Here is a 16523-nt window from a genome sequence, read left to right as displayed (position 1 = left end):
CGATTCACTGCTTTCTAACATGCTTTGCAAAACAACAGACAGTTGTCTGTAGAGAATATATCACTCCCGTACACTCTCACCAAATCGTTCAGTTTTTTTACAAGGCGTTGCCTAGACTTTAGGCATTTTGACGCTTGCAGGGTAGATCCTACAGGAGCGGGGATGCAGACCTCTACAAGCAGGCCAAGTATAAGCTGAGAAGTGGAATCAGAGCTGCCAAGGAAAGATACTCTGAGAAGTTGAGGAGCAAGTTCTCAGCAAATTACTCTTCTTCAGTGTGGAAGGGCTTGCAAGAAATCACAAGCAACAAGAGGAAAACTCCCCGTTCCTTGGACAATTGTCAGCTGACCAACGACCTGAACGCGTTCTACTGCAGGTTCGATAAACAGAAACTTAACACTGATATTCCCCACACCCCATCCCCAATCACCACTTCACACCTACTTAAAGCACGACTCCTGTCTGCAAAGACTGGACCCTTTCCCAGGCACCCCTCTCCAATCACCACCACACCCACTTACAGCCAGGTTTCGCCCCGGTTGGGTACATTTTCTTATGTTACGTGTTAAAATGGTTAAAAAAATGCTGATTTAGGCACTCAATCGTGAAAGGGGCATTATCTTCCTGAAATCATCAAAAAAGGCATGAAAAGGCACATGGCAAAATCCTGGCTAATTATGAGGAACGAAAATCCTTTGGCACAGCAGCTTTGGTATCAGCTGTGTTATCCTCTGCAGTTGATTGGTCAGCTATTTCTCCGTACCAGTCCATGGGAATAACTGTTGGACAAAAAAATATATACATTGCCCATGGAAATATAACTCAGCAAATTAAGAGGAGCCAGGAATGATTGTGGGATAGGCGAGTGAAAAGGGGTCAGAGAAGGCAGACAAAGCCTTCACCCTCGAGCTGTCTCCTCCCATTCCCCCCGCCCTCGGGCTCCTCCTCCTCCCCTCTGCCTTCGTTCTCCCCCCCATCAGTCTGAAGAAGGGTTTCGGCCCGAAACGTCGCCTATTTCCTTCGCTCCATAGATGCTGCTGCACCCGCTGAGTTTCTCCAGCAATTTTGTGTACAGGTGCACAACCTTTTATCCGAAGTTCCAAATAACGAAAACCTCCGAATAGCGACATTTTTTCAGTCCTTGAAGAAAGGTCCTTGAAAATGTTCACCGAGGGCGGCCCACAGAGGTGACAGCGGAACCTCCGGTCGGTCCTCGAAGAAAGGGGAACTAAATCCCCATTCATAAAAGAGAAGGTGAGGGTATATTGCGCGGGAGGGTTAATAATTGACAATCTGCTGCTGCCTGCCCGCTGAGTTAAAACGTTCCCACGGTAGACTCACGATACACAGTGTATCGTGAGTCTTGCATGAGAACTTTTTTAACTCAGCGGGCAGGCAGCAGCAAATTGTCGCTCCCTTAAGTTTCACCCCACCTACACCCCTCTGCTTCCAGGCCATGTGTGTGACCCCTTCCCTCCCCTCTCCAGCTCCCCGCGCATTGCACCGGCGCGGGGGCTTTGCACTGTCTTCACGTCGGAGCTAGTGCCAATCACCGGAGACGTCAGGACCAACGGGACACCGGCCCCCAGGCCCACTGCAAGCACGGATATCCCAGAGACCCACAGCCAGCAGCAGCCCAGCCCCGTTCCAATTCCCGAGGAACACGCTCCCCGTAGGGACCGAAGCTGATGGTGTGCAAGGTGCGTCTTGGTCTTGAGGTTGCAGATGAGGGGGCGCAGCTCGGGCTGTGACGTCTCCGGCCACCCCCCTGTACAGGAGCTGAGACTGGGAACTGTGGGGTTGTTTGCAGTTGCGGAGGGAGGGGGCAAGGGCGGTACAGTTCCCAGTCTCAGCTCCATTCCAGGGGGGTGACCGGAGACGTCAGGACCAACGGGACACCGACTGCAAGCACGGAGATCCCAGAGACTCACAGCCAGCAGCAACTCTAGCCCAGCCCCGCTCCAACTCCAGAGGAACCCGGGTTGCGGATGAGGGGGCGCAGCTCGGGCTGTGGGTGAACTGCCACTTGTCGCTGTAGCGGCACATCAGGGAGCGGGTTCCTGTTGGTCCTGACGTCTCCGGCCGTCCCCCTGGACAGGAGCTGAGAGACGTCAGGACCACCAGAAGCCGCTCCCCGATGGGCCGCTACAGCGACAAGTGGCAGTTCGCCCACAGCCCGAGCTGCGCCCCCCTCATCGGGACACCGACCCCCAGGCCCACTGCAAGCACGGAGATCTCAGAGACTCACAGCCAGCAACAACTCTAGCCCAGCCCCGCTCCAACTCCAGAGGAACCCGGGTTGCGGATGAGGGGCCGCAGCTCGGGCTGTGGGTGAACTGCCACTTGTCGCCGTAGCGGCGCATCGGGCAGCGGATTCCTCTGGAGTTGGAGGGACAGGGAGACACAGCGGCTTTTGAGAATGGTGGGCAATCACTTCCAAAGTTCTGCCCACACAGTCAGTACACCTCTCCTACACTTGTCTCCCGCACTAAGATTATCTCGCAGAGAATGATCCCAGCCTAACCCTCCCTATTCTCTCCTATTCTGCAAGAAAAAGCTACATTGAAGACTCAAACTCGCGATCGAGTAACTGCCGGGATCGAGGCGCAAACTCGCGACCTTGCGGATACGAGCCGAGCACTCTACCACTGAGCCAGCCGTTAAAATCTACGCTAAAAATCTTCAATTCCGAAAGCCGAAAAATTATGAATTACGAAAAGTGTCTGGTCCCAAGGCTTTCGGATAAAAAGGTTGTGCACCTGTACCACCAAAATAAATGATTGGATCATAAACTCACGGCTAGAGTTTTTTGGAACTAATATATTGATGTCCTTGTATCTTGAATTGCGGCAAGTTATCTTAATCAGCTCATCATGACAAGGGAGTAAACTGACCACAGGCAACTTTTGCACAAGTTTTAATTGCAACAGTCAACCAACTGCACAAAGACAGCAGCCACCTTTCTACATTGCAATGCAAATCTGAAACCACATGAAAGTGGACAAAATAAACTTGATTTTGCATTTCCTTGACTGCAAATCACGCATACAATGCAACATGGAGACCTGGTGAGTTGCATTTGCATGATTCAAATGGGGATGCTTTCAACCAAATCCTACATTAACCAGGCCTATATTCTATTGCAACACTGAAGAAACATAAGGTACACAAAATTGCTGGAGAAACTCAGCGGGTGCAGCAGCATCTATGGAGCGAAGGAAATGGGCAACGTTTCGGGCCGAAACCCTTCTTCAGACTTCGATTTTCCAGCATCTGCAGTTCCTTTTTGAACACTGAAGAAACATAACCCTTTGAGCAATGTATATCAGCTTGGCATTTGCCACTTTGCAAGTACTTTTACTGGTCTTGTAGATCTGGATGCAAATTCTTCTCTGAAATAACAACAAATTAATTAATAATAGTTAATAAATTCCACTTATTGTAATTACTGTGCACACATAATGGATACTGTCTCCGTCTAACAATAAGCCACCAGTCCAGTTTTTCAATTATTGATATTCCAATAAGCTTGCTTCTTTTCCCACAAACAGATGCATTACAAATCTTTTTGCATTATTCTATTTGGATTGAATAAGACTGGATACATTTTATTTATTTGTAATTGTTGCCATTAGAAAACCACCACTAAGAATTATATCGATAAGGAACTGCTGATGCTGGATTCTTGGGCAGGGTCCCGACCTGAAACATTGCCTATCTATTTTGCTGCCTGACCTGCTGAGTTACACCAGCACATTCAGAAACACAAATGGTTCCACTTAGTGGAATAAAAAAGGTATGCCCAGGTAAATACAATTTGTCTCATCATGGTCCTTGTATCTTGAAGACTGTTGTGAAAGTTTCTATACATTCTCAAACCCATCAAATATATCATCCTCAAAATAGGCAACTGAACCAGCTAAAACATCAGGATGATTTAGTCACATCAATCACACAATGTAGGTTTTATTCCCCAACAACTGTTCATAGGCTGCATTGGCTGATAATAACAGATTAATCAACAGCAAAGGTACAGTCAAAACCATAATTGGAACGATGTGAAACAAGTGCTTTGGTTGTAAACCTAGTGAAGCTTACTGATATTGTGGTGATTGGGAGTGGTCAAGCAATGAGAGGAAGTGGGAGTAAAGCTTGAACAAAACTTAAAAAGTGATGGCATGGAGAGTTAGGAAATGTGCAATGATCATGCGTGAACAACCAAACACCCAGAAAAGAGTAAACTATGGCTCTGAAGTTAACACACTTCATATGTGATGATAATCTACAGTTCAATATTGCCTTGGCTGATTAAAAACAATTCTCATTAACTTTTGAACAAAAAAAAACTGTTTCTACTTCCTTGATCAATAATGCATACTGCTATCAACTAGGATTTGGAGCACAAACTTTCAGAATAGAAAATAAACCAAGAACAAGCTTAAGATCTACATAAGCAAAGAAGAGCCGCAGACACGCTTTAGATTTTTGTCCAAATATATTCAGCATGCAAAGCACGAGGTCATCCATAGAAAATAATAACAGAGATACAAGTTCAAATCCCAACACATGGTATGAAATTTAAATTCAATTAATGACAATCTGGAATTTAAAGAAAATGCAAATATCACAAAGCTGCAAGATTGTCATAAAAGTGCATATGGTTCATTAACACCCCCTCAGGATAAAATCTAGTACCTTTTCCCAGTCTGGCCTAAATGCAAGTCCAACCTCAATGCAATATAGTTGGCTTTGAAATGGCTGAATCCTGATCAGAGAAGACAACAACAAAATGGACAAGCGGTAAAGTAAAAGGTAAAGTGACAAAATTCTACGAGAACAGTTTCAGCTTGGCACGTGATTGTCTGCAGGCTGTTGAAAAATCAAGACAGTGTCCACCAGAAAGAGTGAATGCTTGTGCTTGGAGTAAAGTGAGAGGGTATTGAAATAACTTCAGCCAAATCATCAATAATATATCAATCCCGCTTGATTAAAGAACAATTCAAATTAACTATGGTAAATATTTCATAGAAACACTATTCAAACACAAGGAAAAAATTGCTGTGTATTGTAAATACACAGCAATTGATCAGGCAGCATTTGAAAAGAGAGGGAATTATGATTTCAGATCAGTTACCTTTCCAGGCACATTACTTGCTTTCTTCGGAAGCTGGCCACCAACTTCCAGAAAATGGCGCAGTCTGGAGGCTTTAATTCAAGGAATGTTTCAAAAACCAATTTCCTTTTCTACATGGCTCTGGCTCATATAGTAAATCATAGGTTAACTTTTCTGTGTATTTATCCATGAAGTTACATTTGGATGAATAATGCCCAATGACCTGTTCTGAACTAAAATAAAATTCAGCCAATACTGACTGACTATTTCAAATTCAAAGACACTTGAAATTTTATTCTGGCCTAAATTGTTAGTTATTGCTTTCTTATCCAAGCGGCTGCCAGATATCTGTTGACTTGGTCTCTAGCCACCCTATTCTAATATCTCACTATGCTCCTGGTTTAATAAAGTTCACCGAGATTGCTTCTGAATTATTTAGACCTTTTTCCGCCAGATATTGCAATGGTTTTGCATGAACGTTGTTTAAATATATTTCAAAAATGGCTATGGTTTTCTTACGTTTAACTGCATAGAATCAAAAAGTTCTAACTTTGTCTGTGTATAAGATTTTAAAAAGCACAAGTACTATTTTTTTGTAATGTAATCCTTCTTCAAGTTGGTGAAACTAGAATCATTTTTGTTGACATAAAAAGGTTCAGATCGCATGATGTGAAACAGCACAGTAAAGCCGTCTGACCATAATTCCAGCTTTCATATGCAGGAAAGACATTAACTAAATTGTGTATCAGAAACAAAATTTAATACAATATGTATTATACTTAAGAAAAAATGTTTTCTGCAATGGAATATCCTGCAATAAATACTATTTTAACACAATCGTGTCACTTCGATACTCAATTCACTCAAACTTTAACATTAATCTGAACCACTTTGAGTGCCAATATGCTGCCTCTTCTAACTGTTCTTAAGGAAAGGTAATTTGTACCTTATGGATTAAGTGCCCACAGTGGAAATTTATTTCTTGAAACCCAAAGCAGAAATCAAATTCAAATTTCATCTTCAAATCTGTCAACCACTGATGAAGAAATAAAAATGTGAAAATCTGTCTGAACAGAGATTCAAATCAAGTTCAAATACACAACATCTGATTGCACCAACTACCAGCTTCTCTCCTTCCACCAGGACGGTAACTTTTGCCAAAATAAGGTTTCATAAGGTCATAAATGATAGGAGCAGAATTAGGCCATTCGGCCCATCATGTTTACTCTGACAATCAATCATAGCTGTTCTATCTCTCCCTCCTAACCACATTCTCCTGCCTTATCCCCATAACCCCTGTACTAATCAAATGATGTTCCAATGACCCTCCTTTAACAGTGGCTGCTCTTCACTTACAAATCGCAATAGTGAATTAGAAGACAATTTAAATCAGCAATTATCACAAATGAACCAATTGTCCTCAAACAAAGAATATTACTCAGCCCACAATGTCCAAGACAAACATGATGCGGAGCTAAACTAATCTCCTCTGTGTGTGTGATCCATATTCCTCAATAACCATGCACTTATCAACACGCCTCCTGAACGCTACTATCATAGCTGCTTGTGCCACCACCCCTGGCACTACGTTCTAAGCACCCACCAAAATATTTTTAAAAAATCTTTCCCTGCAAATCTTCTTTAAATTCTGCCACCTTCACCTCCATTTCTCCATGAAATACTGCAGATAGGATTTCTCTTTTAAAGTTCTGTATAGGCTCTGTATGTGGGAAGCATTATGTGGGAAGCATTTTGGTGTCATATGCAACATAACGTCTCATTAAAATTGAAGTTCATAAGTTTCATTTTCTTCATTTCTAGCTACTAAATTTACTAGTCATAGGAGCTGACAGAATATACAATATCAATTATTTGCAAGTTGGTGGGTCTAGTCATGGAAGCAGCTTCTCCAATTATAGACAAAGGACTTGCAACATGCATGAAGCTTTCGTCAAGACAATCCATTGTCTCGGTTTCCTAAAGAAATAATGCAGTTCCCCTCATGATGTATCTGTGCTTTTTTTCCTGTTAAACTGCTGTTGCCATGGAATCATTGACTCATACAGGAAAAATGAAATTGGGAGACGAAGAGAATAGCAGAGAATTTAGATTAATTGAGATCACTTCAGATCTGCAGGCAATAGGGCAGCACAGTGGCAGAGTTTCTGTCTTACAGCACCGGAGACTTGGGTTCAATCCTGACTACGGATGTTGTCTGTACAGCTTGTACTTTCTCCCTGTGTCCTCATGAGTTTTCTCCATGTGCTCCGGTTTCCTCCCTCACTCCAGACACATACAGGTTGTAGGTTAATTGGCTTTGGCAAAAATTGTAAAGTGTCCCAAGTGTATAAGATAGCGCTAGTGTAAAAGGTGATGGCTGGTCGGCACGGACTAGGTTGGCTGAAGGGCCTGTTTCCATGCTGTATCTCTAAAATCTAAAGTTAAATAATTCATTATTTTGCAAACGACTGCCTAGAAGATAAGGAAAACCTCCCAAAAGAGAATAATGACAGATGTAAAATGAATGAAAAGCTCAAATAAATTAGCATCAGTAAAAAATGAGTATTAGAAAATATTATGAGATTAAAAAGACAATTTTTTAAATGAGATGATCTGCATCCTGGAGATTTGAAGGTGGTTATCACAGAGCAGCAGATGCGCCTTCCAAAATTCCAGAGTTTTTTAAAACAGTGCTGGCAGATTAGAAAGCAGTAATTAAGCATTTATTATTTATTTATAAAATCATGCATTTACAGCAAACAATTAAGAAATCAAATCTTACATTGGCCTACATACTGCACTATGATGATTTGATTACAAGAGTAGAAAGGATTTCTTGCTCCAATTATGCCGGCCCCAGCAGGATTGTATCTGGTAATCTGGGCTGCTAACAAAAGGAAAGATATACTTCCAACTGAAAGAGTATATTGAAGCACAATGAGTTCTTACAGGCTGTGATGTCTGGAATCAAAGGTCAGCATCTTATAATAAGGAGGACAGCATTCAAGAGCGAGTTGAGCAAAAACACCATCATCCAGAGGATAGCAAATCTTTGTGGAGGCTGAAACAAATCTGAGGAGGCTCAAACTAATCAAAGAACATGGAGCTCTTGTAGTAAAGTGTCACAAGGTAAAAGATCAGCTGTGATCTCATTGTATGGTGGAGCAGGCCAAGGTGTAGACTGGCCCATTGATGCTGGTAATCTTCATATTGTAAGAGATTGACACACTCACACCCACCTGTAGGAAGCCAGATAAGATTTGAGATACAGCATTTGACGTCAAAGTTATTTAAATTTTTTTTAATATAAACAATATTTTATTGATTTGCATTCTTATCAAGTTGACAGATCACAAATGGTGACTCAATTTAAAGGCATGTTTTAGGAATGTCTTTAAAGACCATTCTTAACACATACGTGGTATTAAATTAACCTTAACAGTTTGCCACAAATCAACAATTAGAACAGTAATAGTACTCAAATTATGTAACATTTATTTATTTTTTTCTTTTCCTTCCATTTTCCAGTTACAAATATTGGGTTATTACAATCCTAAATTCACTTCCAACATCCAGCTAAAAAAAATGTCTTGACAATGGGTACATGATTGTGTTAGGGTGGTAAGATGTGTTTCAATGCCGCTAGAATAGAAATCCTGGAAGAATTCAGCGAGTCAAAAAGCATGGGTGGAAAGAGAAGCCAGTCAATATTTCAGGTCTCTTCATTAGAAAAGACTCTTCATTAGAAATGGAGGTGTTTCAATGCTTCACTCTAATAGCAATCAAAGTTCATAATATAATCCAATGACTAAAATCAAAGCAGCACCATTTGCAATCTAAAAGTACTACAGGTATATCATTGTGATGTTCCAGTAATACAAATATTTGGAGATGCAAACAAAAAGGCAGATTTGCCACAACAGTAATTATACAAACATATTCCACAACTTTGTTACCAAATTTTAATTTCTATTCCTACCGCTGACATTTAACATTTGGAGAAATTACGTTGAAAAAGCCTTTCATTGGAAAAATAACCTGCTAAGTCCTATTCCTTCTCCATTCATTAATCCACAGCCTCCAAACATATTATCATCAAATCCACAGATCAAAAACATTCTTTACTGGCTTGCCAGAGAACAGAATAAACTGCAAATCGTAACCCCAGTCAACTGAGTAAAAGAATTACACTTCACCGTCCACAGAATGCATCTGCTATCTTGGCTACACATTCTGGAATGATATCCCCAAAATCCCACATTCCTTTTTGGAAAGACATAGTTCACTCATAACTCTACAGTCAAGACAAGTCAAGAGTGTTAAATAATAATAATAATATATTTTATTGTCATTGCACATAAGCGAAACAAGATTTGGTATGCAGCTTCCAACCGATGTCATAACATAAATAACTAATAAAATTTGGATTTAGATATCCCGAGAACATGGATTGTAAAAAGAACAGTAAAACAGTTCAACAGACTAAAGTGCAGACGTGTCTGTGCGACGTGACCATCCGAAGGAGACAGTCCAGGGGGGATGGGGGGCACTCAGCAGGGCTGGTTCAGAGTCGCTATAGCTCCGGGAATGAAGCTGTTCCTGAGTCTGGAGGTTAGGGCATAGAAGGCCTTGTAACATCTGCCGGAGGGAAGTAGTTCGAACAGACCATTACAAGGGTGTGAGGAGTCTTTATGGATGCTGACAGCCTTCCTGAGGCACCGTGTGTGGTAGATGCCCTCCAAGGCTGGTAGCTGTGTCCCAATAATCCCCTGCGCTCTGTGGACGACGCGCTGAAGAGCTCTCCTCTCCGCCTCCGTGCAGCTGAGATACCACACAGAGTTGCCATACGTTAAAATGCTCTCTGTGGCGCAGCAGTAGAAAGTTGTCAGCAGCTGTTGGGGCAGACCAGTCTTTTTTAATGTCCTCAGGAAGAACAGTCGTTACTGTGCCTTCTTGACCAGCGCAGCGGTGTTGGTGGACCATGTGAGGTCCTCTGAAATGTGAGTGCCCAGAAACTTAAAGCTGGACACTCTCTCCACACTTTCCCCGTAGATGGAGATTGGGGCGTATTCTCCATTATGGGACCTTCTGAAGTCAATAATCAGCTCCTTGGTCTTGGAGGTGTTTAGTGACAAGTTGTTACGTGCACACCAGTCTGTCAGGTTCTGCACCTCTGCTCTGTATTTTGTTTCATCACCGTTGGTGATCAGCCCAATCACTGTTGTGTCGTCTGCAAACTTCACGATGGTGTTGGTGTTGAATGCAGGAACACAGTCGTGAGTGAAGAGGGAGTAGAGCATGGGGCTTAGTACACAGCCCTGTGGTGTGCCGGTGCTCAGGGTGATAGTGGAGGACAGGTGCGGCCCAGTCTCACTGCCTGCGGTCGCTCCGTCAGAAAGTTCAGGATCCAGTCGCATATCGGCGAACTGAGGCCTAGCTGGTGGAGTTTGGTGGTGAGCTTCGTGGGGATGACCGTATTGAATGCAGAGCTATAGTCAATGAAGAGCATCCTCACATACGTGCCCTGTCTATCCAGGTGAGTTTTAATGTCATACTAGACCAAGGGGGACTCGTTGGGTCCCGTCCCCTCAACGTGAAGTTGCAGGGTGGGGGCGTAATTCGGCGTCACACACACACTACCCACCCCTCACATACACTAACCCCTCTCCCCTAGATATTATATTAATATAATTCATTTTCTCCTTTTACCCCATCCCCCACCCTATCCACACACATAACTGCCAACTGCGCAGGTGCGACTAAGAGAGGGAGGGGGGGTGGAGAGGGAGGGGGGTAGAGATTGATGGGTGGGGGGGGGGGGGGGGGGGGGGCGGGTGTTGCGTCACAGGGGAGGGCTGGTTCCCGAAAGCAATACTCCACCACTCACCCATAGGTCCCAATATTCACCATTTCCCTAGAGAGGGGGGGGGGGGGGGGGGGGGGGGGGGGGGGGGGAGGGTGAGGGGGGGGGGGCGGGGGGGGGGGGGGGGGGGGGGGGGGGGGGGGTGGGGGGGGGGGGGGGGGGGGGGGGGGGGGGGGGGGGGGGGGGGGGGGGGGGGAGGGGGGGGGGGGGGGGGGGGGGGGGGGGGGGGGGGGGGAGAAGGGGGGGGGGGGGGGGGGAAAAGAGTACTTTCTTCCCAATGGCGGGAGTGAAATGAGAGTGTGGCCACGAAGGCGTAGGTCTCTTATCGATCCCTTCGATGGTGGGAAGGTGAATACATGTGATGAACAGGGCAGTGTTTACCACATTTTGCTTTTTTTTCATTCCTGAGAATTTAAGTTGCTGAAACAGGCCATGTGGCAATCATACAATATGTCGTAAGCCTGTAGAGGTTCAAGTATTCTTTAACATAACGAATCGCCTTAATCTTCACACGAAGAAGCAGCGTTGATGGGCTTTCTTTGCGATTGCAGTATGCGCTAACCAGGACAGATCTTCACAGACATGCATATCCAGGATTTGTTGTGCTTTTGACTACCCGCCATTGCCCAGGTATGTGGATCCTCATCCTTACTCTTCTAAACTCTTCTAGAGATACAAAGCAGAAACAGGCCCTTCGACTCAAGAATCTGCACCAACCAGCGATCACCCCGTACATAACATTATCCTACACACTAGGGAAAATGTACAATTTTTAACAAAGCCAATTAACCTACAAACCAAAGGTACACAAAAATGCTGGAGAAACTCAGCGGGTGCAGCAGCATCTATGGAGGGAAGGAAATAGGCAACGTTTCGGGGGGGTACCTTCGATTTTACAGCATCTGCAGTTCCTTCTTAAACATCTATATTACTAAAACTCTGTTCTTGACCGGTTTCGGCTTTCTGTGCTGCGGTTTCCGAGAGTACGCAGCCACCTATGGCTGTCATTTTTGGCCACCTCGCTCAGAGCCCCCCTCCGCCACGTGTGTGCCGAGGATTTTTCCCGTCGATGAAAATTGACAGAGATATTAATGTTTTTACAACATTCCCCATTCTCTCTGCTGCCCCTGCTGGAGGGAGGGGAGCGACTATAAAACCAGGAAGTGGTGTGCCTCAATCAGTCTCTGCAAGTGGTGTACCTCTATCAGTCTCTGCAAGTGGTGTGCCTCAATCAGTCTCTGCAAGTGGTGTGCCTCAATCAGAGCTTTGAATGACACTGACAAATGTCTACAGCACTGCGAGTATCCTTAATTTGGTTTGAAAATGAAAATGTGGTTAGAGGTAAAAAAGCACTGCCTGTAAATAGTTGTTTGGGTTTGGGTTGAAATAAAAAGGCACTCTCTCTCTCTCCCCCCATCTCTCTCTCCCTATCCTCTCTCTCTTTCTCTCTCCCCCCCCCCCCCCCCCCTCCCCCCCTCCCTCCTCCCCCCCCCCTCTTCCCCTCTTCATCTCTCCTCTCTCCTTTTTACTTTTTACCCCCTCCCCCCCGTCCCTCCCCTAAACCCCTCCCCTCCACACACCCCTACCCCATTCCCTCCACCCCCTTCCCCCTCCCTGCTCCCCACCTCTCCCCCTCCCCTCATCTCACCCCCCACTCCCCTCATCTCCCCCCCCTCCCACACACACCTTTCCCCCCCTCTCCCTCCCCTCCCTCCACACCCCGCACTCTCCTCCCCCTCTCCCACCCTCCTCCCCTCCTCTCCCCCCTCACTCTCCTCCTCCCCCCCCCACCATTCCCCCCCTCACCCACCCTCCCTCTCTCCACCCCCCCCATCCCTCTTGCCTCTCTATGTCTCTCTCTCTGCCCCTTCTCTCTCGGCCATCATTCTCTATCTCTCTCCCCCCTCTCTAGATGTGTCTGCGAGTTGGGGGCTATGCGTTAGTAGATAGGGTGGGTATGGGGTAAAAGGAGCAAATTAATAATATTAATATAATATCAAGGGGGGGTAATAATTTAGCGGTGGTGGGGGGGGGGGGGGCGGTGTGGGATAGTCAGTGTGTGACGCTGCATGCCGCCTCCCCCTCCCCCCCCCCCCCCCCCCCCCCCCCCCCAACCGCAACACATGGGGGAACAGACCCAACGGGTCTGCAATTGGTCTAGTTTAACCTACAAACCAGTACGTCATTGGAGTGTGGGAGGAAACCAGAGCACCCAAAAAACCCACGCAGTCACAAGGAGAACGTACAAACTCTGTACAGACAACATCTGTAGTCAGGATCGAACCCAGAACCATGGCACTGTAAGGCAGCAGCTCCACTGTTATGCCACTGTGCCACCCAAAATATATTTTTTGTTTAAGATCAACAACTTTGATCGATACTTTCATTGTCCGTACACCTCTGACTATTCTTTCAAACAGCAATTCTACCATAAAAATGTTCAAAGCGTACAAATTTATGAGGGGACCAGATAGGGTCCTTATCGTTCCCATTATAGAAATGTCAAAAACACATGGTTTATGATGAGAGGAAGCAGTTTTAAAGGATATTTGAGGGCTAATTTTCATCTTCACACAATATTAATTTCTCAAATGTGCTGCCCAAGGAGGTGGGAGAATCAGATACAATTATTACGTCGAAGAGACATCTAGACAGATAAATTGGCAAGGCATAGAAGGATACCATCCTACTGCAGGAAAATCGGGTTAGTGTAGCTGGGCTACAAGGTCGGCATGGATGTAGAAGACCGAAGGGCCCATTTCTGAGCTATACAATGCAATGACTTCATTATTTAAATCAAAAGTACTAGCTGCTCCCATAGTCAGCAGTATACCAACCTCAAAATCATGAATGGGCATAAGGAGACAAAGGAAACACAACATTGATTTTTCCCCTCTTTTTGAAGCAAAAATACCCTCAAATTACAGTACTCAAATAATATCTCCTGCAAAACACCTTGGAATAATGTATGTAAATGATGCTCCATTAATGCAAGTTGCTGCTACAAAACCTATTACAGCTCATGACAAAGATTCAAACTCAAAAACCTAACCCAACACTGGTGGGCATCATATATTGGCACGTGCCATCTTTCAGATAAGTTCCACCAAATGTATGGTGCTTGTTTGCCACCCATGTCCTTTAATGCTTGCGCAACATTTCTTTAACAGAATATCTGAGTGTTATTTGTGGATATTGTGTGAAAATTAGCTTTCACATTTCCAATGGTACAACAGTAACTACTCTTCAAGATGTATCCGTGTCCAATAAGCACTTTAGAAGTGATTGAAGCCATGACAGAAAAGGCCTCATAAATGTGAATATGTCTAACCTTTCACATTTTTGCAGCCTATATCTTAATCATGTACTAAACTTTTGGTAAACTTTGTGTTTACCAAAAGCTGCACACAAAGCCTGTCATTTATTATAAAAAAGATTATTAGTTACTGCTGCTGTGTATTTGTGAAACATTAACTTTCAAATCCCAGAGAGATTGCACTACACATACATCAACTCATTTATTCTTACCTTTTAATAAGTCACATTTTCCAGAAGCATGACCTACTAAATGAATCAGGTGACATTACAACCAGTAACAAAATAGAAAAATAAACAACACCAGCTGGCAAAATACAGTCGCAGCTGAGAATACAGCAACCTGTCCAATCGGAATAACAAAGTAGGTTTACGTAAAAAAAAAATAGGATACCATGAATCATAAAAAAAGTTTAAGAGGTGAATCTCGTCTTGTTTGTAAGGAATTGTACATAAAATGACATGTCAAATATAAACACAAATGAATCAATTAAAAAACAAAATTAAATATAAAAATATAGACCACATCGCGTCTAAATCTGAAACTCAAATGTTTTCACCCAAAAATAATTCTTTGTATTCGAGCTGCTTTTACATTCGCTGCCATTTATACCGCTTAACTGTGACTACCTTGTTATTTCCATTTCCTCCACAGAGATCAGTCCCGAATTTATTTATTTTGGACCAGAAGTCCCACTTTATTACTCGCACACAGGCTTGGAGACGGGAATCTTTCACGTTGTATAGAGCGTACGTACCCTGCACATGCTCTTCCCCGAAATCCCAACAACGAATTTCAAAGCAAACAGACCGATTATAAGTAAAAATGCACAACCATGCACTCACCATGTACAATGTGAATGGGAAACAAAGGAAGAAGAGCCAGATGTAGAGATGGAAAGCATTGACAAATGTGTTTTGATGAGGATCATAATACCATCCGCCAGTGATGGAAGCCCAGACGCCCTGTCTCAAGATTTGGAGGGTCTGGGACCCCATTTCTGTCCATATATTGGTCTAATAGTATCCCAGCAGCACGGAAGCAGGAGCCTTCGTCTCCAGCTATCCTCCTTTGTACGTGTAAAATTCTACTATGCTGGTGGCTGCTGGCTCCAACTTGCCACCGACAGCCATCTTGTCGTTGGGCACCAGCGGCAGCTGGGAGGACTTCCTGCGGTCCTCCAGACCCGGCTCCTGCTATCCCGGCAGTCCCGCGGCCGCGGCTCGGTCTGTGGTAAACAGCACAGCGCGGTGTGTAACCCAATGACAAGCGGTGGTGGTGGAGTGTGTGTGGGTGGGGAACCCGGACACGGAGCGGGCCGCGACCCACAGGCTCACAGCTCACAGCTCACAACCAACCGCCCCCGTCTACCCGGGGAGACACCATCCCACTCCACAGCGCGCCCTATAGACGAAACCAAAGATCCTACAGATCCTCTAGTATCTTTGGACGAAACATCCATAGCCTCCTCTCAGCCCGAGGGCTCGGACTCATCCAGAGAAAAAAAACGAAGTATGTCCAACAAATATTGTTTCTCTTAACTGCTCTGACCTAATGCATCATCGTGTTTCCAAAAATATTGTCGTTTCACAGAGTGTCTTTAAACACTGAAAAGGATGCTGTTTGGTTCATTGAATCCCATTAAAAGATATTCATCCAACAGACATCTCTGACCAATGTCTGAATATCCCTTGTCTGAAGAAGGGTTTCGGCCCGAAATGTTGCCTATTTCCTTCGCTCCATAGATGCTGCTGCACCCGCTGAGTTCCTCCAGCTTTTTTGTGTACCTTCGATTCTCCAGCATGTGCAGTTCCTTCTTAAACTCCATCTCTGACTAGTCTGATTGTCCGTGTTTAAGAAGGAACTGCAGATGCTGGAAAATCGAATCAGTTTGAGGAAGGGTTTCTGCCCGAAACGTTGCCTACTTCACTCGCTCCATAGATGCTGCTGCACCCGCTGAGTTTCTCCAGCATTTTTGTGTGGTCTGATTGTCCCCCTGATTAAATGTTATCTGTTTCTGCTTCGTTGTCACCTTCTCCTAGCTAGCAATTATCTATTCTACATTTTCCTTGACCTTCATCCCCTTTGATGGCTTGTTTTCACACCTTACCCTTCCATATCTCCGTGCCTCCCTCCCCTGACCCTCAGTCTGAAGAAGGATCTCGACCCAAAACGTCACCCATTCATTCTCTCCAGAGATGCCTGTCGCTCTTGAGTTACTCCAGCATTTT

At 44.6% G+C, this 16523-nt stretch overlaps 1 protein-coding gene across 3 annotated transcripts in view; it reads right to left on the bottom strand.

Annotated features, from left to right (window-relative positions):
• The window catches only part of pcnx1 (pecanex 1), a 211281-nt gene extending 195677 nt beyond the window's left edge, over positions 1 to 15604 (bottom strand). The window contains exon 1 of one of the 3 annotated variants that reach the window (XM_055640828.1): positions 15138 to 15604. In XM_055640828.1, coding sequence (XP_055496803.1) covers positions 15138 to 15290 — 153 coding nt within the window. In that variant the 5' untranslated portion in view covers positions 15291 to 15604. The remainder of the gene's footprint in view (positions 1 to 15137) is intronic. The other 2 variants (XM_055640829.1, XM_055640830.1) reach the window with 2 other exon arrangements.
• Positions 15605 to 16523: the final 919 nt, after the last annotated feature.

Source organism: Leucoraja erinacea, chromosome 9 (assembly GCF_028641065.1).
Source record: "Leucoraja erinacea ecotype New England chromosome 9, Leri_hhj_1, whole genome shotgun sequence".
Lineage (NCBI taxonomy): Eukaryota > Metazoa > Chordata > Chondrichthyes > Rajiformes > Rajidae > Leucoraja > Leucoraja erinaceus.
This window is presented reverse-complemented; position numbering and strand designations above follow the sequence as displayed.